The sequence below is a fragment of the Cryptomeria japonica genome, chromosome 7 (assembly GCF_030272615.1).
Source record: "Cryptomeria japonica chromosome 7, Sugi_1.0, whole genome shotgun sequence".
Taxonomy (NCBI): Eukaryota; Viridiplantae; Streptophyta; class Pinopsida; order Cupressales; family Cupressaceae; genus Cryptomeria; species Cryptomeria japonica.
The window spans coordinates 105,701,429-105,726,791 of record NC_081411.1 but is presented as its reverse complement, the minus strand read 5'-3'; the positions used below and the strand labels follow the sequence as shown (position 1 = coordinate 105,726,791).

The following is a 25,363-nucleotide window of genomic DNA, read 5'->3' as shown; positions in this document are numbered from 1 at the left end:
TCAACTTTATTTAATTCATGTATATTTTATTTGTGACTAACCTATTTAAGGGATTCAATGAATAATATTGTATAAATGAAAGCATGGATTTTGTGAATTGGGAGTGCATTGTCATTTATATGTGAATGACGTGCAAGTATTTTTGATGAAGTAGAAGTGCAAATTTTAGTTTGTAATGAGCTTTCATGATCATATCTTCAGTTTGAAAGTGTTGTAAGACAATGGATGAAGTGAGATTTATTTTCCATGATATTATTCACTTCCCATAGTGGTTCAATGATTGCTTCACAATTAGGAGATCATGTTTAAATGTCAATTCATTATTTTCTAGTAACTACCAAAAGATAGTGAGTCCTTGGGAAGCTTGTGTAGTTTTTGTATCTTGCCTTAAGATAGTGTATCTTCGTATCGCAAGCCCCTTATATATTTCCCTAAGGTTGTGCACCTTATTTTTACAAGTCCAAGTAGATTTTGTGAGCTTCCTTCTCCTTGAACATAAAATATTTTAATCAATTATTATATTGTGAGTTTAATTCTCACTATGGTTTTTCCCTTCTTGGGTTGTTCATGCATAAATATGGTGTTTTTGTGTGTGTTGTGCTTTGTGGCTTTATGTTTCATAATTATAGAGATAAGTTAATTATGGTTTCAAGTTTAAAGGAATATAAGAAATTTGTTTTAAATGTGTGGAGTAATTTGCCTGACCCTCTCAATCGTGTGGTGTGTTCAAGACTAAAGTAGTTAAAAAATTTTTTGCCAAATTATTCTTGAAATAAATCATAGGCAATAGATAAAATTTATTTATCATATTGTGCCCAAAGAAGAATTAGGATCTTAAAATTTTATTCTCAATTGTGATGGTTGAGATAGGGATATGACATAAACCTTAACCAGCTATGTTAGAGGTGGATCTAGTGGATCTTCAAGATTTGGTACAAATGAAGGTTTAGAGGAAGAAGAAGAGGATGGTGAATGCTAGTTTACTAAATATGATGAGCTCTTTTGGGACATATTGTTAGGAAATGACACGTTGGCTTGTATGTAGGCTGAAAGAGGTTCCATTAAAAATAGCTTGTGTAGAAATGCCTTTGGAAACAAGTTGTATGAAAATAGGAAAATATAGATCGATAAATTTGAAGACATGGTGAATGTTTTAGATAGGGATGCCTCTTAATTTGGGATTCTTGTACTAGTCCCTTCTACTATTAAATATTTGGACAATTAAGAGGGGGGTGAATCGGTTGACAATTAAATTTTTCTTTCAATACTTTCACAAATCCGAGATAATCAAGAGAATTAATTAAAGAAAATATCATGAAAGAACACACACAAAATATATCACACAAAGAACACTAGATATGACGTGGAAAACTGATGAAGGGAAAAACCATAGAGAATGTTAGTTCTAAATTTATAACACTGGTTAAGGTGATTTTTACAAAGGGTGGCTCATTGCCAGAATGCTAGATGTAGGAGGGCTCACTACCCAGAAAATGGCTAACTGCTAAGGAAAGAAGAAATAAAAAGAGAATCCATCACTGTCACACAATTTCCAATACGGGAACTGCTTCTAGTGTCTCTCAACAACAACACACTTCACATACCATCAATCATATTTTTCATTTTAAGTCTTGCACATCTTCCATATGTCATATATTCATATCATCTTCTTACTTATATTTTATTTGGCATACATAATCTTAATGCTACGAGATTTCCACTATCCATCTTGTAATTATCTGGGAAACATAATCTTCTAAGTCAACCAAGAGAGAGATTTCAAATATGTCAACACTAAACATTCTGATTTTGGGAAGGAATGAGAAGTGGAACATACCACAACACGCATTATTGATCATATCAATATGTTACATCCATCACAAATACTATACCCAAATCATGACCCATAAGCTACACAAATGATGTTACTCATCCTTGAATTTTTTGTCAAATCTGCACCCAAAATAGTACTAGCCAAATTAACAAAAATAAGAGTGAAATGAAGATACTCATGAATACAATCAATCAATGCCATATTCAATAAATAGAGAAATCTGGATTACCATCAACACAAACAAACAAAATATCAATTGTAACAATTCTTCCTGAGCGCCAAAGATTCTAGGAACACATCTTCTGGATGACCAATACCAATATGTTGACATCAATGACAACCATTTATGCAAACTGTCACATCACATTTGCAATAATCTCCCCCTTTATCATTTATGGCAACATCCATCAATAACAAACAAATAAATCTCTTTGCATCTATAGATCAACATATCTACACATCTTTGCGTCTCTCCCCCTTCGACATCAATGATAATGATAGGCATAACTCTCCTTATGAAACTCACTCCTACTCTCCATAAGAGGATGCACCCAATCATTAGTCTAGATAAGAATATTCAAGCAATTCACTGGACCAATGCACATCCAAATGTACATCAATCAAACTAGGAAGGGGTAATACCCCTAACTTCTATTAGAGATACTCAAAAGTATCCTTAGACAATGCCTTTGTGAAAATGTCTACAATATGCTCTTTTGTAGGTACATACTCAATATTTACTTTCATATCCAACATTTTTTCTCTTAATAAGTAATACCGAATAGATATATGCTTTGTTCTAGAATCTGTACTTGATTCTTAGAAATGATTATTGCACTAGATTTATCACACATAATTGAGATGGTGTCATTGAACATTACACCAATATCCTTCAAAGTTTGTTTCATCCAAAGAATCCATGTGCAACATGAAGATGTTGCAATGTATTCTACTTCAACTATGATAAAGACACAAAATCATTCTTCTTACTTGACCAAGAAACCAATCAGTAACCAAGAAAAAATGCTACACCACTTGTACTTTTCTTGTCATCAACACTTTTGGCCAGATCTACATCTGTATAAGTTGTCAGAGTGAAATCTAAATTGTTGGGATACCACAAGAGAAACTATTTTGCTCCTTCTAATATTTTAAAATGCTTTCTACTTTCACAACATGTGATTCTTTTGGTTCTTGCTAAAATCTAGTTGCCAGACAAACTGCATACATGATATCTGGTTTGGTAGCAATCTAATATAACAGTTCTCCAATCATTGATCTATACTAACTTGCATCAACTTTAGGAGATTTATCCTCTTTAGTTAACTTGCATCTGATGGTCATAGACATACATAATGGTTTAGAATTCTCCAGCCCAAACTTCGTCAATAATTCCTTAATGTATTGGCACACTCTTTCCAGTAGGTTGTTAGTGCTTTGTTTTGTGCTTACCTTTTTTTATTGTAGTTTTTTAAATTTTTTTGGCTCAACCCTTGTTTCTTATACTGGCTAGCTATTGGTTTTGGTTTGTTTTGAGACTGACCTTTTGATTGTAAAACTTTGGGTTTTGGGTCTCTATAAAACCTGTTTACCTTAATAAAAAATAATTACTTAATGTATTTAGACTAAGAAATGAAAATTTCTTTTCTATTATGATTTACTTGCAAACCAAGAACTAAATTTAACTCACCAATCATAGAAATCTCAAATTCATTTTGCATCTCATTAGAAAACTTTCTACACATGCGTTCATTTCCTTTGAATATCATGTCATCAATATAAACTACAGCAATTAAGGTTTTGCCTAAGTTAGTTTTGAAATATAAATTATTGTCAACAAATCCCTTCTGGAAATCTTGATCAATCAAATGCTTACCTATTCTTCCATACCAAGCTCTAGGAGCTTGTTTCAATCCATATAGGGCCTTATTCAATCTGCAAATAGTGTTCAAATCATCAATTAACTTAAATCCTTCTATTTGTTCAATGCAAACTTCTCCTTTCAGCTCTCCATTCAAAAATGCAAACTTAACATCCATATGATATACCTTGAAATCCTTAAATGTTGTAAAAGCCAAAAACATCTTGATTTCCTCCATTCGAGAAACCAAATCCAATGCCTCCTCAAAGTCAATGCCTTCAACCTATGTGTAACCTTTGCAAGCCAACCTTGCTTTATTTATCACAACTTTTCCATCCTCATCCAACTTAATTTGAAAATACCCATTTTGTTCCAATCACATTCTTATCAGCCAATATATGAACTAGTTCCCATGTCTAATTTTTCTCAATCTAATCTAGCTCTTCTCTAATCGCTTTTATCCAATTTTGATCATTGCAAGCTTCTTCTACTGATTTTAGTTTAGTCTTAGGTAGTAAACATAACAAAACTTGTTCTTGAGTTCTTTTGCTTCTTGTGATAATTTCTTTGTTCTTATCTCTAGTAATGTGATCCACTGAATGATTCTTTTAAACATACCTTGGGTTTTTAGATGTAGATATCGGAGCATCCTACGTTTCTTTTTTTTCTCTTCTTCTTTGGTTTTCTCTTCCCTTTTTCTATTAGCAAACTCATCATATTCATATCCTACCAATTTGTTAATCTTTGAAAATGTTTTCATCAACTTTCACATTTGCACTTTCAAGAATCTTGTTTAGTCTTTTTTTATAACAATGGTATGCCTTTCTCCTCGTAAAATATCCTTAGAATACACCTTCATCTTCTCTACTATCAAATTTTCCAAGATTATCTTCATCTCTCTGGATATAACACTTACTTCCAAATACCTTAAAATCTTGCGCTGCTGGAGTTCTCCCATGCCATAGCTCATATGATGTCTTTCCATATGTTTTCTAGTATAGAATTATATTAAGAGTGTAGACTATTGTGTGAATTTTTTCTCTCCAATAAACTTTCAATAGTTCTAATCCTTTTATCATTGTTTTGATTTCCTCTTGTATACTTTGATTCATTCTTTTCACTACACCATTCTGGTGTGGTGTCCTAGGGGCAGACAATCACCTTTTAATACCATGATTCTCATAAAAGTTGTTAAACTCATCAGAAGTGAATTCTCCTCGTTCAGACCTCAAACACTTGATCTTTCTATCAACTTTATTTTCAACTCTAGCCTTGAATATCTTGAATTTTTCTAATGCTTTTGACTTCTCTCTTAAAAATATAATCCATGAAATTATATAATCATCATCACTCAAAAACATGAAATATTTCTCACCTCGAATACTCCTCATTCTAGTAGGACCACATAAGTCTATGTGCACCAAATCCAACAATATAGTGGATGATTACTCCATTCCTCTATAGGTCCCTTTTGTTTATTTTCTAGAATTACATTCTTTGCAAATATTGTTATCTAGTTTGGTTAGCCTTGATAAATCTCTCACTGCACTTGATGAACTAATCTGTACCAAATTATCAAAGTTTATATGGCACATCCTCTGATGCTAGAGAGAGCAATCATTGATCTGAGATAATAAACAATATCCTAAGCTCCTTCTATGAAATACTTGTTTCCACTAGTCCTTTTCCTAGCTGCAATATCAATTCTAGATCCCTTCTGGATCTCACAACCATCATCCTGAAAAACAACATTGTAAGCATTTTCACACGTTTCCCAACACTCAAGAGATTATGATGCAAACCGTTCACATATTAAACATTATCACTATTGTGTTTTCCATCAAAATAAATAGAATGGATTCCCAATATTTGTGTTGTCTGATCATCTTCGAACCTAACAGAACCTCCATCTTACTTTTCAAGTTTTACAAACTTACTTTTATCACCAATCATATGATTTGAGCATCCACTATCAATCATCCATTCATTTCTATCTTCCCAGCATGTAAGATAGTAACAACTATCTTTCAAACATCAATACTAGGTACATCCTTTTCTACCCAAAACAAATAATCACCATCTTCATGGTTTAAATTCTGAAATACCATTATCATCTTTAACATAGCAGGCTCTCTTATTAAACTCCCCTTTACCTTCTCTAAAAAATTTTCTTGATCTCTTTTTTGAATATCTAGTAGCTATATGACCAATCTTTCCACATCTAAAGCATTTAAGAGCTAACATACCTTTGTATTTGCTGGTGCCTTTCTTTATCTTCCTTAAAAAGTTTTCTTCCATCTCACCTGATCTTTCATCTTCTGGATCTTCCTGAGAGGCTTTAAAGGAAGACTCAGATTTAGCTTTGTATTTTCCAAACTTCTTCATCTCAGGTGCAGACAGCCTACCATAAAGTTGTTCCTTAGTAAACTTCTTTGGATAATATGTTTATTCAATACAAGAGATCTTCTCACTATAGCTTTTTAATAAAGACATCAGAATCTTCTCAATTACATCTTCATATATCAAGGTGCTGCCAAGTTCTCTAATTTCATTTATGACATTATCAACCTTGTGAAAAATAGCTTGTTATATCATGTCCTTCCAATTTCAAATTCTCATATTTGTGCTTAGTTGTTATCTTCTTTGATAATTTAATTCTATCATTTCCTTCATAGATATCTCTAAACTTTTCCTAAACCACATAAACAATATTAAATAAAATAAAATTTATTAATTATATCTTTAATAAAGCACTAAAGATAACATACCTTGCATTTTCATTCTCTTCATAAGGTTGAATCTCATCTAGAGTGGTAAGACAATTTCTTAGTTGTACATACTTAGGTTCCATAGCTTTCCAAGGGGATCAGGTAAGATCTCATCTTCACTTTCCAAAAGCTATAGTTAAATCCTTAAAAGGTAGGAATGGTTAGTTTACATGCCATTAGATAAGGATTTACCTCAAGTGGTTGAGCTCTTTTCCATGGAACCAAAGGTCTTATAACAATTGTTAAATATCTAGGCAACTGAGAGGGGGGAGGTGAATTAGTTGACAATTAATTTTTTCTTTCAATAATTTCAAAGATCTAGGATAATCAACGAAATTAATTAAAGTAGATATAACATGAGAGCGCTTATGTAAACCTAATCACACAAAGAACACTAGATACGACGAGAAAAACATGGAGAATGTTAAATCCTAATATATAATACTGGTTAAGGTGACACCGATTAAGGTGATTTTTATAAAGGATGGCTCACTACCATAATTCTCACTACCCAGAAAAAGGCTCACTACCAAAGGAAGAAGAAAGAAAAAGAGAATCAACCATAGTCACATAATTTGCAATATCAGAACTATTCTCGATGCCTCTCAAGAACAACACACTTCACATACGATCAATCGAGTTTTTCCTTTTCAGTCTTGCACATCTTTCATATGTCATAGAGTTTTATTTTTGCATAATGACAAAGGGAACGATTGTTACACATTTGTGTGTGTTGTCATTAATGTTAAATAGTACTAATGTTTCTTTTTCTAGTCTAGATACCCATATGATTTATTTTGTACTACAGAATCATTGGCAATTTGTTATCATGTCTTCTGGATGAATCAGGATGATGATATGAGGTATTTTTGTAAGTTCAATGATCTTTACTTGTTCTAGAAGTAATGATATTAGCTCTACTAACTGTTCGAGTGAATAATATCATGGTTCATAATATGTGTTCACACCAGATATGTATCTAATAGTCATGTTTACTATTATAAAATAACTCTAGCAGTATGATTTCAATTTTCTAGTGGTTTGAGTGAATGATTTGTGAGTGACTTTGTTGTTTATCAGCTTAGGTGTTGATTGTAGAAGTATGCAAAGGAATACGCTTATTTCCTCATCTTGGTATTGTTTTGATGATGTTGTAGATCATTTATGTATTATTCCTAAGGTATTTTAATTCTGTTGTGGATGTCTGCTTATTCTATTTTTAGGTCTAGACTAAGATTATTTTGGATAATTAGAATGGTTTGTATTGGCTTATGTGTTTTGGTTTGAATGGCTGTGTGTAAATTCTATTGGTGATATTTGGAAGGTGTGTTGACTTGGTGTGATCCTTCGTATATCTCATTTACCTTCCAGATACTATATTTTGGGTTGATGTTATGTACACATCCTTTCTTTTGTATCTTGCTTTGAGGTAGTGTACCTTGGACTGCCAGCCTAGAGAAATGGTTTTTCCTAGTTTGGATTTTCCACGTAAAATTATTGGTATTCTTGTGTGGATTCATTTACTATTTTCTATTGTTCACTTTCCTTCACATTAATTTGGATGGATGTTAAGGTTCAAGTAGTTTGATTTGATCTTTTAGTTTATATTAATTCAACACCCCCCCCCCCCGTCAACATCCAATAGTGTTCAACAATGTTTATTATTGGAAGAGAACATTGTGATATGTGTTCCATTTCTATTTGGGAGCTATCTGATGGATTTCCAAGAAATAAACCATAATTTCTCTTTCTATAAAATGAAGTTGAGTATAAAGCTACAAATGTAGTTGGACGTGGAGCTATTTGGCTAAGAAGAATCCTTGTTGATTTGAAGGAAGAGTAAGAGGATGGTACAATAATAATGTTTGATGATATATTATTCATATCCTTAAAAGAGAATTTAGTATTTCATGGATGAAGTAATAACATTTAAACTAGATATCATTTCATAAGGAATTTGGTTGAAAATGGATAGATCAAAGTATGTTTTGTAGGTCTAAGTAGAAACTTATAGATATTTTTGTTGGAATTTGCATGAAGATTGCATTAATGATATGTTATGTTTTCATTGATGTCAATTGAACCAGTAATGGTATTAATGATATTGCTGATGTTATTGTTGTTATTGCTTTTGTCTGGGAATTGGTGTGTAAAAATTTGTGGAAGATGTTGTAAACTGATATGGTAGTTTTTAAGTTAAACTAGTGTATAAGGTTAAACCTTTCTATGCCATGTAACCTGTAAACCCTACCAGATGTTTTTGTCAAACCCTAACTGATCAAAGTTTGTTGATTAAAGATCTAATGTTGAGCGGTAAAGATGGAGACATGTGTGATCATTGTATGAGGATAAGTTCGAGTTATTTTGGCACGTTTGATTGTCTTGGGAAGGAGAAAAGTGGATTGCATCAAATGCATAGCGCATGATGAGCTACAAGTCCGGTGAAGTAGTGATCATGGAGGGGTTAGAATTTTCTTCATTAATGTGAAGAGATTGTTATGATTTCTAATGGTGAAGATTCTACTAACTTATTTGTAATCTTGATGCTGAGAATTAGTTTTTTCTTATGTTACTGACCTAGTTGATTTGTATTTAAGGTGGATGAAGTTGATTTATAAAATAGTTGGCAAAAATCAGTTGAGTGTGTGGTTGCCAAACCGGAGAATGGATTTGTAGTTTGAGTAAAGGTAGATTGAAGCTTAAGAAGGATCTGATGAAGAAAATGTAGTGCTATTCAAATAGATCAAGAGAACCTATTGTTTTCTAACAATTACAACAGGATTGAAATCCCCTAACTGGGTAAGCTCTAACAAGGTAGTCCATTAGTTTTGATTTCTCAAACTCTCTATCGAGGTTACTCCTAACAGGGTATTATGCTTTTCATCAAGGAATTTTTTTAAATCCCTTAACTGAGTGATTCCTAACAAAATTAGTTCTTAACAGTACTTATTGCAAAAGCTTTAATAGGCTTGTCTCTTAATAGGGTGAACTTTAGAAGAGTTCAAATAGCTATCCTTGTGAGTCTCATCTCACTGTGGTTTTTACCTATTTGGGTTTTCCATGTATAAATATTTGTGTCAAGTGGTTAATGTTTTTGTGGTTATGATCTTATTTGTTGATTTGATTAACTACTTAACTATTCTGATAAGGCATGATAACTGGAAGCATTGAGAGATGGAATGTGTTGATATTTGATTAAGCATTTTGTATGTTTACAAGATTGAAGTTGTTTACTATTAAGTTGGTATAGTAGTGAAATTGGTTGATGTTGGTAATATTTGAGTATTGATCTTGACAAGTGAAAGTTTACTTTGTGAGTTTGATTTTGAGTTTCGGAGTTTGTATTTCAACCCCCCCCCCCCCCTCTTAGTAATCTACCAGATACTTATTGTTTCATCATATCATCAATGTTTACAAAACCACTTCATACAAATGACATTCAAGACCTAATAAGTATTTTAGGAATCATGGATTTAGTTATAGAATGAGCATGGAAGCGATTTAGGATAGAGGGGAATTATTGGAATTTATTTTTTTCTAATTCTTCTAGCCAAGTACCTATCAAAGAGTAGCCATGATTGGAAATCTTATAGGATCTTCATCCCTCTTGCCTTCTTGACATTAAAGCAATATTTAAATATTTTTGGTAGTGAAGCAAATGAAAGTAAGTAACTTTGTATTTGAAAATGAGATGAATTTTTTGTAGGGATAGCAATAGACAAAGTGCAAGAATTTTGTGAGCAATAATTTGTTTCTAAGTAAATTTTTTAGAGCAGTAGTAGAGAATTTGTTCAAGATAGTAGAAAGAATAATGTATTGTAAAAAAATTGTATGTAGTGAGAGCAATGTAATATTACGTATATTTAGATAGATAAAATAACTAGGAGGTTGGTGCAGCTCCAATTAGATTAAAAAATTAATTCTAGTTGCAACTCCACTTCGCTATAGAATAGTTTTCTCTATACAATAGTATAATTTGAGCATAAATTATTTTATAAATCCCATCAAATGATATAAAAAAATAATTTTTTGTTTCTATCCCTATATATCATATGTATTTTTTTTGTATTGGAAACTATTTTACAAACCCAACAACAAATATGTATCTTTTTTCTTATATTTTACTCTGAAAAATTGGTATCACAACATTGGTCTTGATGGGTTTCATTATGCCATCATATTGGTTGATGTTTTAGTGATGCAATTATTTTTATGGATTATTTTATTGGGGGAAGCAGAACTTTGTCGTATACATTTAGAGATGTTTTAATTGATGAAGATCCAAATTTTGTGTGGGTTAGTGTAGTAAACTTTCTTATCTAGACCATGCATTATGCCAAGGCTAATAAAATAATGAAGAATCCATTTCAATTAAAATTTGAAAAAAAGGCCTGACTAAACCATTGTGGTCACTAACATAGAAATCATAAAAAATGATGTGTTTTAAGAAGAGAAAATACTAATTTATAATTTTATGGGTTTTGCAACTATTCAAGTTATATATTAAAAAATAAATAAACAAAATTCTACCGTACATTCTTTTTGAAAGTTTTTCTTTTTAAATCTCTAGGTTATCCTATTTTGGATTTTTATATATTTTTATCTGATTCATAAGTAGTTCAAGTCTTTTCAACAGCTATTGTATTGTATTCCTAGATCCTAGAACTTTGGACCTAGATCCATGATTTCTTTAAATTTTTCAAAAAGTAACATTTTACACAACACATGGGTCTTTTAGGAGATTTGACTCAAATTTATTACAAATTGGACCATAATTGGCATGATTTCAAGGTGGATATTTTCTTCAACATTTAGAGAGAAAAAAATAATTAAACTACCTTTTCGAATTATTCTATTGATGACATTTTTTAATTTATTATAAAACCATGGTATGTGCTAATATCTTATTGTATATTCAGTTGCAAGTTAATAAAGTTACACTTGAGTTAGCCAGCTTATAAATGCTGCTTGACCACTTGGGTAAATTCCCCTTGTGAAGTGGCTAGAGTTATTCCATCTCCCTTGTTCACAAGGGATTGCAAAATTTCTCACATATGTCATCATAAAAGGGTTCTTTTTGGTTGAGGAACCTATGAGACCTAATTATATGCTTCTTCCTACCTTCATAAAACATGGAACTTTTAGCAACAATGTTGGTCATTCTTTTCTATTTGTGTTCTACTCCACTACCGCTTGCAATAGGATCTTCTAGCCAGAATACTTGTAGTGCATCCAACTAGCTTGACTCTAGCAAGCTCCCTCGGTTGGCCCTTACTACTTTTTCAATGGATGATATTGCAAAAAGGAGAAAAATGCAAAATAATGGCATTGGTTGTGACCCTCCCATGGACAACTAAGACCTCCTCAATGCACAAGGAAAATTTGGTGAAAAGGATTATTCTCCTCCTTACTCTATTACTACTCTAGTCACCTAGATGCATTGTATTGTTTTAATGGTATTACACTCTATACTTTATCTATATTTGGATTATAAGGGTATGATATCCTTTTGCATAGTTCTATATTAGTGAATACATGCAATATTATTCAAAAAAACAAAACTAAGACACTTATCCATTGGAAAACTTCATGTTTCCTTGTGTAGTTGTGTTAGTGTATTTATATTTTTTATTTACACTTAGGCTTACTTAAGGCTACTTAATCATCCATATTTACTTGACACTTGTTCATGCAAGTTGTCAAGATCATTTAGGAGTTTATTAGAGAGGTGTTGACTTAGTTCTGACACCTCATCCTAGTCCAATTTTTTTGAAGTTTTGCCCCTGGTGACATAATTTTTTAGCCGCTAGTTCTTTCCTACCCAGGGCAGCTTAATGTGCTCCATATGTTTTGGTAAATTTTGTCAAGTTGAAATTTTTTTTTGGGAGGAGGATTCATTTTGTAATATGACAAAAAAAAATTTCTCATAACTTTTGCTCAACTACTCCAAATTGAGTTCTTTATTTGCAAAAGTGCATGTTTTTTTGCCACGAATCCAATGGGAACACTCACACACTCTCATTATAAAGTCCCATTTTTGCGGGCGGGTTTGGTTACAAAGAACTCCTTCTATAAAGTGCCAAAAACAAGGGGGTATCATGAGTCATGTCTATGGGCACTTATATGAGTTGTGTTATGAACACTTCCATACCTTCTTAAGCATTGAGGATGCACAATGTAGTCATATGACATGCAGTGTGATCTCCTTACTTGTTGCTACTTATGAATCTAGAAATGTTTCATAGAGAGCATGCATGCTTTCTTGGAACAAAATATGCATACTAGCTTTTAGCACTGCAGGTCTGGAAACCAATATGATGAGGCTCAGTCTTTGGGTCATGTACAAACTTCAGAGACAACCATATCACTTCCTATGAATCCAAAATGGCAAGTCATCATGCACACATTTGTGGTGTTTTTAACTGATTATGGATCGTCTTCAGCATCCAATGCCGAGCATTTCCATCACATTATGGGGTTTTTAATAGTCTCTCATTTCTCTCGTATGGAGGGAATATTAATTGTAATTGTGCATAGAAGTATCTCTTGAGGGCTCCTAATTAGTCCTTCCTTCCTTGACACTTCTTCACTCATACATTCATTATTTTTATCATCAAGTTTTGGAGGTAATTTTTTTCCATTGGGTTTTCTTTCTTACTTCGCTTTAAGAGAGATCATTTAGTATATGGGTACCTCAAAAGGCTAGTAGTTAGGATCCATTTCTCTTCTTATCCTCCTAAGTTATGTTTAAAGGGGGATGTTAGTGTATTTATTTTATTTATTTACACTTAGGCTTTCTTAAGCATACTTAGTCGTCCATATTTACTTGACATTTGCTCATGCAAGTTATCAAGATCATTTAGGTTTTGATTAGAGAGGTGTCAACTTAGTTGTGACACCTCATGCTAGTTTAGTGGGAGAAAACTCACCACCACTTATTGAGTGATGGTTTCAACTTTTGATTTGACCCAATTACTCTAGCTATATGTACTCTCCTTCTCCATCTTATTTATGGGGTTGTGGGTCAAATTTTCTCAATTTGGTGTAATCTTGTGCTAATTTTAATCTCTTTTATTCTAGGGTTTGTACAAGTTGGTTAAACTATTCTCTATTTTTTGTGAATTAAAATAAAATATTTTAGGAATAGTCCATGCCAATTAAGTATAGTAGCATAAATAATTGATTAATTTATACCAAGGGTAGAAGTACTTAAACAACTTAATAAAGATTCATAAATAAGCTATTCTTGAAAAGGTTGAGTTTTGTTTTTAAAATGAGATGCTTAATTTTTACCATTTTTTTAATTTTAATTTGGATTTGTATTTCATTGGTGCACAAGTTTGTATGTCTAGTAGAAATTTGTGATTGTAAACATGTCTTTTGGATCTTGATGCATTCTTGCGTATAATGAAAATATATTATATATTCAAGACATTATAACTAAATATTTTCTCTATTTTACTTGAAACGTAAGGACCTTAAAATATTGTCATTGTGTCACAAGAAGACATCTTCTCCTAAACATTGTCATTGTCATTGGGACGTTAATAGACTTGCTAATATAAGGAATTTGATTGAAAATGGTTGAGATCAATTTGAGTATTGTAGGACTAAGTAGCATCTTATAGATATTTTTGGAGAACCACTTTGTAGAGAGGACTTTCAACACTTGATAAGTATTTGAGCATGGAAGAATGTTGTGAACAATAATTTATTTTCAAGTAAATTTTTTAGAGAAGTAGTCGAGAATTCTTTGAGGATAGTAGAAATAATAATATAGTAGCAACTATTTTACAAAATGAGAAAAAAATCTCTATCTTTTTTTTTGGATTTTACTTTGACAAATGTCGGTCTGTATAGGTTTCATTGCACCATTATATTGGTTGATGTTTCATAAGAGATGTAATCATTTTTATGGCTTTTTTTTTGGATTTTACTCCGACAAACTTGTATCACAACATTTGTCAGTATGGATTTCATTAAACCATCATTTTCATTTAAATATGTTTTGATTGATGAAGATGCAACTTCTAAGTGGGTTAATGAGGTAAATTTTCTTATGTAGGCCATGCATGATGTCGAGACTAATCAAATAATGAAGTCTCACTTACAATTAATGAGCATTTGAAAAAGAGGCAGGTCTAACCCATTGTGGTCACTAACATAGAAATCACTAAAAATGATGTGTTTTATTTAGTAGAGCATTCATTAATTTGTATGTTTATGGATTTTATAACTATTTATGTTATATATTAAAAAAAAATTCAATTATTTTTTTCTAGTGTACATTGTTTTTCAAGACCTTTTTGTTATCTCTCGGTTATCCTATTGTGGATTTTTATATTTTTATTCTCCAATTTATGTTTAGTTGAAGTCTTTCAATCATGTATTGTAGTGTTTTCCTAGAGCCTAGATCCATGATTTCTTTAAATTATTCAAACAAGAACATTTTACATGGCACATGGTTCTTTTAGAGAATTTGACTCACATCCATTACAAATTAGACCAAAATTGCCATGCTTTAAAGTTGGATATTCTCTTCAACATTTAGAGAGATAAAATGAAATAAACTACCTTTTCTAATTATTCTATTGATGACATCTTTTACTTTATTGTAAAACCATTGCATGTTCTAAAATATTATTGTATATTCAGTTGCAAGTAAATAAAACTACACTTGAGGTATCCAACTTATAAATGCTCCTTGACCACTTGTTGCAATGGCCATTCTCAAGTGGCTAGAGATCTTCCATATACCTTCTCCATTAGGGATTTCTTACCTTCTCATATATGTCATCATAGAAGGGTTATTTCTGGTTGAGGAACCTATGAGACCTAGTTCTATACTTTTCCTTTAGTTAGAAGAAGGGACCATTAACAACAATATTGGTAACACTTTTTCTTTGCAATCTAATTCCCTACCACTTGCAAGAGGATCTTCTAAGTAACATACTTATAGTGCATCCAACGAGTTTGATTCTAGCAAGTTCCCTTAGGTGGGCGATATTATGTTTGTAATACATTCTATTGATAAAATGGGAGAAATTAAAATAGATGATGTTGTTGTGACCCTCCAGTGTAGACTTGAGAACTCCTTGATGTATGAGGAAAATTTGGTTACTAGGATTATTCTCCTACTTAATCTACTACTACTTTTGCCACCTAGATGCATTGTATTTGCTTATATGGTATTATGCTATATAGTTTATCCATATGTGAATTATAAGAGTATGACATATTTCCACAATTCATTTTTGCAAATGTGTGTACTATTATTTTAAATAAATAAATTGCATATTTATCCATTGTAAATATTCATTTTTCCCTATTTCGTTGATTAAACTATTCTCTATTCCTGCGAAGGAAAATGATATATTTTTAAAGAGTAGTCCATGCTAATTAAAGGAAGTGCAATAGCATAATTAATCAATTTATGTGTATCAAGGTTAGAAGTACTTAACTAGCTAATAAAAGATTCATAAATAACTTAACTCTATTCTTGAAAATGACTGAACTTTGTTTTAAAAATGAAATGCTTAATTTTGACCACTGTTTCGAATTTAAATTTTGACTTTTATTCTACTGGTGCATAAGTTTGCACATCAGGTAGAATTTTATGATTGCAAACATGTCTTTTAGATCTCGATACATTCTTGTGTATAATAAAAACATATTATATGCTCAAAACATATCATAAATAAATATTTTCCCTACTTTACTTGAAGACCTAGGGACCTTAAAACATTGTAATTGTGTGCCAAGAAAACATGTTTTCCTAGACTCACTCCTAGAAATTGTATAAAGATTGAAGATGTCAAGCAAGGACACTAGAATGTAATATTTTTACTCTGTTTAATACAGCCAAATTAAAATATGTCATCATTAATCACTCTTCCACTGATCTAGAATAATAGAGTACATGAAAATTATAAACTGATTAAAACAAATAAATTGAATTTCTTAAAAATCTAATATAAAACACTAAATCATAAAAACTTTTGTTTAGTCAACCCAAAAATAAATGCAAAATGAACTAATGCACCTGGCATGGTTTTTCATACGTAATATTGATGCAAGAATATGGAAAGAAAGTAAACCCAAAATAAATGCAAAATGAACTAGTTTGATTGCTGGGCTTGACCTTTGCGTTATGCATTGTTAGCTGCGTCTTTCCTTTCACACTAATGCGCCTGCTACATTCACTGCATTTCACCAGTGGATTGAGACGTTAATAGACTTACCTGCATTTTTCCTCTTTCTTTAATTATTACTGGTAGTTCGCAGTCTCTATCTCATTTAGTAAATTGACTTGTTCGTGTCTGATATTTATTATGAATGTTTACTGGAAGTTGGCAGTCACCGTCTTATGTATCATTTGTCAGTTTATCATTATCCAGTTATGTCACCGTTATAAATATCATCAAAATCATGAAAGCCCATACTGAACAAGAAAAGAGGATATCTATCATATAGATTTAATTCAACGAAACCTACACTTGTACTATATTACATGATCATTGAATAAATTATTTGTTCATCTTCATTATCACTACCTGTTTAATACATTTTATGAGATATGATAAAGTAGATAAATTTTATTAAGTTGGTGATTCTTAGCTATAATAAGCATGAAGGTGACATTAATTGACTTGTTTTGCTGTAAGATTTAATATTAATCTTAAAATAATGTGTATTGCATTGATTTGAAAGTTGTGAGGCACCATCTTATTTATGTTTTGTCAATTGATTTTATATTAAAAAAAATCAATTACAAATAATTAAAATGATATCATTATCGAATTATGTCACTGCTACTAAAGTCTTTAAAATAAGAAAATCCCATGCTCAACAAGAAAACAGGATATCTATTACATAGATCTAATTCAATGAAACCTTCACTTGCACTATGTTACATGCTAAATTAATTAATTATTTGTTCATCTTCAACTATCACTACTCGTTAAGTAGGGATGGGCTCGAATGACCATGGGTGCGTAGGAGCCAGTTTGCACTTGCAAGCTAGTGTTTCTTTCTTTGGTTTGTTTGCATATGGAGGGTAGGATTCTAATAAAGATGACGATGATGATGATGGAAGTTTTGTAACTTGTTGCTTGGGTTTGGCCTAGCTTTGATTTAGTTATGATGGTGGTTGTGATTGTCATGGTAGTGTAGTGTTTTCCTTTTCTTGGGCCTCTCTTCTAGTTCTTCTGCATATGCCTTTTTCAACTTGGAGTGTTATGGTTGGCTAGGAGAATTTGTTTGTTATTTTGGTTTGCCTTGGTGTTTGGGAGTCATTTCCTTGGTTTTCCCCACTCTAGACTCCTTGCCCCTCTTTTTATGTGGGCATTTTGTTATTCTTGGTTCCCTCCTTCCATGTGGTCTTTTCTTGTTGGTTTCCTTTAGTCCCTGTGCATTGGTATTTTGGGGTTTCTGATGGCTAGGGTCCTTTTTTTCTCCCTAGTGTTGCATTTTTGGTGGGTGCCTTTTTTTTTGTTCCTATAGCCATTGTCATTTTCATGCCCATTTTATACAAGTGGTTTTTTTCTTCTACAAGGGTTTCTCTCTTGGTTCCTCTTGTGGTGGATTCTCTATCAAGTCATGTTGCAATTGATCTTCTTTGGTGGCTTCTATTTATGGTTTTTCTTGGGCCCTAGACATTAATCCTCATCTCTAGCATGTATGGTTCTCTTCCTCTAGTGTTCCTATTGAGGTGGATGCTTGGGTAAGATGTGTTGTTGCTAAGACTTTTGAGGTGGCCTTTGCAACAATGTTTTCGAGTGTCTCTTCTTTGGCATGATGTTTCATGGCTAGAGGTATGTCATATTTTTTCTCGAGTGTTGTAGTGGTGCTATTGGAAGGATTGTTTTTGGGTTTCTTTTTTTATTCTACTACTTTCTTTTCAATTTGGGCTAGCCCTTGAGGGAGTGGTCTCTACTTTTGTTGGTGCTCGGGGTCATTTCTTTACTTGGAGTTTTGCCTTTGTGGGAGGCAACTTTCTCTTCTATTTTGGTGGCTTCACCTTGTCCTATGTTGGCTAGGACAATTAATACAATAAATACAATTAATGACTGATAAAGTAAAAGATTTATGTTAAGTTGGTGATTCTTAAGCATGGCATGTTATGATTTCAAAGATTTTATTTCTAGACATGGTGTATAGTTATTCTCCAATTTAAATTACCACTTCAAATTACTAAAATTTGAAGTCTTATATTTATTTATTAAGCTTCCAATAGATTCTGTTTGCAAGTAGGTGCCTAACAAGAAGGATCAAGAATAAATTTTAGAACTCCCCCTTATTCCTCAACCATCTTCCATGCTAAACCTACAACTAAATAGTGCCCAAACTACTTCTCAGGCACTCATATAGTCTCTGCTCAATGGTTTTGTGAAATTTTGTACAAGTGGTTGTGTGGAGCTGCAGTCCTTGACTTTTATTTCTTCATGTCGAGCCAATTCCATTATGAAATAATACATGATTTAAATATGCTTTCTTTATTAATAAAAGACTAGATTCTTCACGGTACATTGTCACAAAATAGAGTTGTACTATCTTCTTTCGTTTCCTTCAAATAAACTAGCATTTTGCTTAGCTAAAGAGATTCATATGTTGCTAAATTTTTTTCTTTATACATATACACCCAATTGTAGAATGAGAAACTATAGGTTGTCTCTTGGAATCTCATGAGATAACTTCTGATTCTAAATGGAATACATATCTAAAGGTGTTCTTCCTATCATCTAGTTTTCAAGCCCAATCATGAGCTCCACATTATCCAATCATCCCAAACTCATTTGTTGCAATTTTCAAAATACCACACCTTTTCGTACCATTTACATACCCCAATATTTTCTTACTTTCATGTCAATGTGCCTCCTTTGGACTCTCCATAAAGCTTGGAATCTATACTTGCATCTAGAAGGAACGTTCTTATATGGTCTATAAGAAGTTTGTGCTTGCTGATAGATCCTATTAGGGAATTTGTTTAGGATATAGTTTTATTTGTCATTGCTCTTAATACAAATCCTAAAGTCATAGAAGACTTCCAAGGTAACCCAAACATAATTTTACATCACCTAATTATAATTATTGCAAGTAATCGACTTTTGAAACTCAAATTATCAAATACACATGGCTCATAATTAATCTACTAATCCCGCTTTTAACTATTGATCGAGTCTGCCTATATAAAAATACAAGAAAACTTGGAGTCTTAAATTTCCTTCTCATTAAAGGTCCACGTATGATGGCCTATCGACCACATAAATTATCTCTTAAATTTTCTTCTCATGAAAACTCCACGTATGATGGCTTATCGACCACATAAATAATCATATAATTTAAAAAATTAAAAAAATAAGTTCATTGACCATTGACAGGCAAGGAGCTTAAGAATAGCCCACCCAAAGATCATCCTCGCATTTCCCTTTGTCCCCCTTCCCATCCCAAATGGCCATCTCCTTACAGAAGCTGTGTATAGTTATCATTTCAATTTTTGTTGTCTTCTTCTTCTTTCCAGGCTTGTGTGTTTCTGACTTATTCATGTCCAAAAGATGCCATTCCGATGAATCTGAAGCTCTTTCTGTTTTCAAAGCAGCCTTCAATGACTCAGGAGGCTATCTCACTTCGTGGGTAAATGAGACAGACTGTTGCACCATGTGGCTTGGCATTTCCTGCAATAATCAAACCAACCGCGTTGTCTCTGTTGAAGTAGGCCATTACTACATTCAAGACATTCAAGGTGTGATATCTGACAGCTTGTGCCAACTTCATTTTCTCACATCGCTGAGCATACATGGAGTAATAGGTGCCACCACTCTTCCTCACTGTTTAGGAAGTCTTCCTTATATTGACACTTTAGATTTATCTTGGAATGGCTTGAGTGGGGTGATTCCCTCTTTCGTTTGTTTGCTAACCCGCCTTACATACCTTGATCTTAGTTTCAATAATCTCAATGGAAGCATACCTTCCTGCTTGGGCAATCTTTCTTCTTTAGCTGAGCTTCGGCTTGGTTACAATCATCTCAATGGAATCATACCAGCTTCTGTGTGTAATATTTCTCCTCTTGAGTCCCTTGACCTCCGTGACAATAAACTCAATGGAAGCATACCTTCCTGTCTGGGCAATCTTTCTTCTTTAACTGATGTTATGCTGAATAGAAACCAACTGGGTGGGAGCATACCGGCTTCTCTGGGTAGTATTTCTTCTCTTAAATATCTATACCTTTTCGCGAACCTATTGAGTGGGAGAATACCGGCTTCTCTTGGAAGTCTCTCTTCATTAAGGGAATTAGACATTGCAGACAATCAACTGAGCAGTAACATCCCACATTCCTTAGGAAATCTCTCTTTGCTTGAGTTCATGGATATTAGCAGAAACCAACTAACTGGGACCATTCCCACTTCATTTTCTCAGCTTTCCTCGCTCATCCTCTTCCATGCTGCTGCCAATCCCTTCAATGACACCATATTGTCTTCTTCATTTCCAACTTCTATAGAGTCTCTAGATCTGCCACTAAACCACCAGCCAATTTCAGAAACATTCTTCTACAACCTTACAAAGGTTAAGAAGTTGAGTTTATCTAGTTGTGTCCTAAATACTAAGACAACCTGGATTCCATCCTTTCAGTTAATTGAGATATCTTTAGTGTCATGTATGATTGACAGTGAAATTCCTGATTGGATTTCAACACAGTTTTCTCTTGAAATAATGGAATTAGTTAATGTTGGTCTTGTGGGAGAAATTCCCTCTTGGCTGTGGGAAACCATTCCTAAGTTGCAATATCTAAATCTTTCAGAAAATCATCTAGAAGGAAACCTTTATTCAAATACTACGGTCTGGATCCAACTAGTGACTTTAGATGTGTCTAGAAATGAATTGAGTGGACACATGCCATCAATATGGTCTCCTAATATAAGACATTTGCTACTCAATAATAACTTGTTCAATGGGAAAATACCTCCAAGCTTGGAAAGATTATCTCAACTTGAGCTATTAAATCTTGCAAATAATTTCTTTATTGGAGAGATTCCTGTCAGCTTGTCCAAATGCTCCTCCCTTCGTATCTTAAATTTGGGAAATAATAGCTTGAGGGGAAGTTTACCACATGAATTCAGTGAGTTAAGTGAATTATATTCACTAGTTGTCCATAGTAATAATCTGACTGGAACATTTCCTCCTTCAATAGCAAATTGCTCAAAGCTACAAGTTCTTGATATTGGAAATAACTTATTTGAAGGTGAAATACCAGCATTAGTTGGAAATATTTCAAGCCTAAGAGTTTTGGTAATGAAGATTAATAATTTCAAAGGCAATATTCCTTCAGAAATTGGTCAACTATTGAATCTCCAGATCTTGCTTCTTTCTTCCAATAAAATCTCAGGTTCAATTCCACACACAATTACATTGTTGCAAGGAATGACAATAGAAAGCCAAGATGGTTTTGTATTGCATACTTCTAGATTATATCTTGGGACATTGTATCAAGACGGATTGGATATGACTTCAAAAGGCATAGATCAGCACTACCCATATATTCTTTCCACTCTCACATGCATAGATCTTTCAAACAATGAATTGGAAGGAGAAGTTGCTTCTAATTTTGGGAATTTGAGGGGGTTGAGGCTTCTAAATCTTTCAATGAACAACTTGAATGGAACCATTCCTAAGAGTTTTGGTGAAATGATTCAGTTGGAGTCATTAGACCTTTCTAGAAATAGATTTTCAGGACAAATCCCTGCAGAGCTTGAATATCTAAGCTATTTGGGTTCATTTAATTTATCCAACAACAATCTATCAGGAAGTATACCACAAGGACGACATATAACTGGTACATTTGGAGAATCCTCTTATTCAGGGAATCCAAATTTATGGGGATGTCCCTTACCCAAAAATTGTTCTTTGGCAGAATTCATTCCTCCTCCTCCTTCAGTTTCAATCAACAAAGAAACCCAAAGTAGCAAATATCTATTATATAAGATAGCAGTGGCATTATCATATGGAGCAGCTTTTGGAGGGATAATATTATTGATTCTTATAAAAATGAGTTGGAGAAAGAAATACTTCAGTAAAGTTGATACAATCTTAAAAAAATTGTTTCCATGGATGAAAAATTTGACATTATGAAGAGATACATCTACACTTGGTTAAAATATTAATAGTAAGCTTGATAGTTTCTTATTCTTTGGTTCAAAATATTATAATGGTATATCTTAAATAAGTACTCATTTGCTAAATAAATAATATTAGCTCTTCCATCTATCAAGTGTAGAGTTTTCCAACAATTTATTATTGGATATTGAAACCCTTTGCTTTGTGTACAGGTATTTGTCTCTGGATAGGATGGTTTCTTGCTGTTTGCCTCACTGAACCCATGTTAGTGTACAGGTATTAAACTCTTTTTTTTTTTTTCTTTTTGTTTGGTTACTAATTCAAATCTCTACCAGATGATAAATTTTTGCTTGATTTATTTTTGCAGTTCTCCAATCCATTGCAGTGCAAATGTTTTCAGTCTTGGTTAGTGGTCTTAAGAGCTGTGTAATTATTGTTCGAAAAGGACCTTCCTAGAAAAGAAAGTTTATGTCCTTATATGACTTAAAAAAGCTTTTTAATTTTCTTAGAAATTGACCATTTTCTGTAGACATGAATCATAATTTTTTTTTGTTTAAAATGTGAAAACAAGAACGTTTGTGGAAAATTTCACGTAGTGATATTTTTTGTAATCTAATTTTACAGAAGCGTTCACGTGTACATAATATCTAAAATGTTATAATTTTCTGTTCAATGAAATATATGTGAAGTATTTATCTTCTTCAATAAGGTCAGCGGTCTCGATATTTCATTTGCTCATTATTCTTTTGAATGCTTTTCCTCAAAACTAAATAAGAACATTGTGGAACTCTTTGGCTGCTTAGAGGATTTTATATTGGCAGCAAGCTTACACACATTTTTTATTTATAGTTAACCGTCCAAATGTTAAATTACTGTACGCATTTATATCAGAGTAAACATTTACTAATAGATTGACAGTATTGTTAAATGCTTGAAGAAAATTATAACTGAAGGCTTACAATATGGCCAATAATAGTTGTCTTATGCTAAACAGTCGAACGTTGCATTTCTCTTGGCATACAGTCGAGGACAAATAATGATCATTTTAGACGGTATCAGTTAGGGACTTGAATTAATATTACTTCGGTGGAGAATTCTTCAATAAAGATTGTCCATTTGAGGTTTAGGTATTGTGTTAGGGACATTTTCTTCAATAGCAATTCCTGAACCTTATTGTATTGATATCCAGAGATATTGAGAGGATACATCAAAAAGATCAAACTACTGTTTTGTTGAGGATAATTAATTTTGTATCATAAATATGAATATTAATAGAATTTTCAGATAGACAGCTAGTCTTATTGTAGGATGTCACTTCCTATGACATTGAATGAAATTAAGTACATCAAATATTATAAATTCAGCTAGTCTTATTGTAGGATGTCACTTCCTATGACATTGAATGAAATTAAGTACATCAAATATTATAAATTAAATTTTAAATTATTTTGATAAGTTAAGCAGGGATTTTCACGAAGAAGAGCTCTGAAAGGATCTAAAACCTTTTAGAATATGAGAGATAGAACCTGGATTACAAGATTAGCAAGGGACGGCCAAAAGATCAAAACAACCAACGAAACTTCCAAAGATGACTGTCATATAAACACAGCAGCCAGAACCCAATCAAATAATGAGGGTTTACAAAGTGCTCTAAAAGTTTTTTGTTTAACATTGTAACCAGGGTCCTTATGTCCTAAAATTATTCACTGTTTCATCAAATGTATCAAAATTCTCTCACTTATTAGTCTTTCACTGAAAAGCCTCAATTCATGAACTTCACACGTTTCAAAACCTCTATACTGGCATTTCATGAACTTCACACTGTCCAGAAATAAATATGAGCATTATACCTATGAAGAAATCGTTAAATAGATGTATTCTTTAGTTCTTATAAATTCCAATGTTTATAATTGGTAAGGAAAGAATGATAGTTAGCTTGGGAGGCAACAATAGCGTAGATCTCTCAAATTGTTGTAAGCTATAAATCTGATCCTCCAAATCTTCTGAGCAGCGAATGTTATCTTGAAACATAGTATTCTAAAGAGTTTAGGGCTAAACTGAAGGTTGAATTAGTGCCCATAATTTGACAAGGCCTTTCCAAATTAACTCTTCTGGTATTTTACTTTGAATTACAACAAAAGATGGAAAGGATAACAAAGGGAAAAAGTGAAGATTAGATTCGTGGTTCACTTTTTCTTTGCATGTAAAGTAAAAACAACCAACAAATATTGGGTTGTAACACTTGGAGATTTGAGGGGCTATTGGTGCGAATCTTTGACGATTAGTAGTTGTGTAACGAAGAGCAGTTACGAAGTATCGAGCTATGAAGTTTGATGGTGGAGTGCTGTTTAATGTCACCATCCATAATCAATAATAGTTGGTTAAGTATCAATGTTGTATATGTGGCAATTTCTAAGTTTTTAATACAATAGCTAGATGTCAAATTTAAGATCTTTCATTTGTTGTGGCAGTTGTGAAGAGCATTCATGATGTATTGACCTATGAAGTTTTCTGGTGGAATGTTATTTTCATGTCACCTTTCATAAAAATAAAACGGGTTTTCTATTAGAATAATCAGCAATAGTTGTTATTAGAATAATCAATAACAATATGTATGAATAAGTGTTGTATATGTGGTGGTTTGTAAGATCTTAGTAGAATAGATAGGAGTGAAATGAGGATATTTCATTTGTTGTAGGAGTTTCCATCATTGAGATTCCAATCCTCTTGGTGATCAATTAATCTTTAGTCTAGGTTTGACTAATTTAGCCACCCCCTTGAGCCACAATA

At 32.6% G+C, this 25,363-nt stretch overlaps 1 protein-coding gene across 3 annotated transcripts; it reads left to right on the top strand.

The window, feature by feature from the left end:
• Positions 1-19,858: 19,858 nt before the first annotated feature.
• Positions 19,859-23,239, top strand: LOC131857207 (putative inactive receptor-like protein kinase At1g64210). Of its 3 annotated transcripts, none has more exons than XR_009358604.1 (3): positions 19,859-22,622; positions 22,786-22,849; positions 22,941-23,239. XR_009358604.1 is itself a non-coding variant. In XM_059209439.1 (3 exons), the coding sequence occupies exons 1-3, from the start codon at positions 19,913-19,915 to the stop codon at positions 22,981-22,983; spliced, it is 399 nt and encodes a 132-aa protein (XP_059065422.1). In that variant the 5' UTR covers positions 19,860-19,912; the 3' UTR covers positions 22,984-23,239. The 3 variants fall into 3 exon arrangements, 2 of the variants coding, with proteins under 2 accessions (XP_059065422.1, XP_059065421.1); XM_059209439.1 differs by having other exon boundaries at positions 19,860-20,204; XM_059209438.1 differs by having other exon boundaries at positions 19,862-20,270.
• Positions 23,240-25,363: the final 2,124 nt, after the last annotated feature.

Coding starts and splice junctions, on each gene's coding strand:
- LOC131857207 (XM_059209438.1), top strand. CDS start 19,913: ATGGCCATCTCCTTACAGAAGCTGTGTATAGTTATCATTTCAATTTTT. Junction 20,271..22,785: donor GAGCATACATGGAGTAATAG/GTGCCACCACTC, acceptor CTTTGTGTACAG/GTATTTGTCTCTGGATAGGA. Junction 22,850..22,940: donor GAACCCATGTTAGTGTACAG/GTATTAAACTCT, acceptor TTATTTTTGCAG/TTCTCCAATCCATTGCAGTG.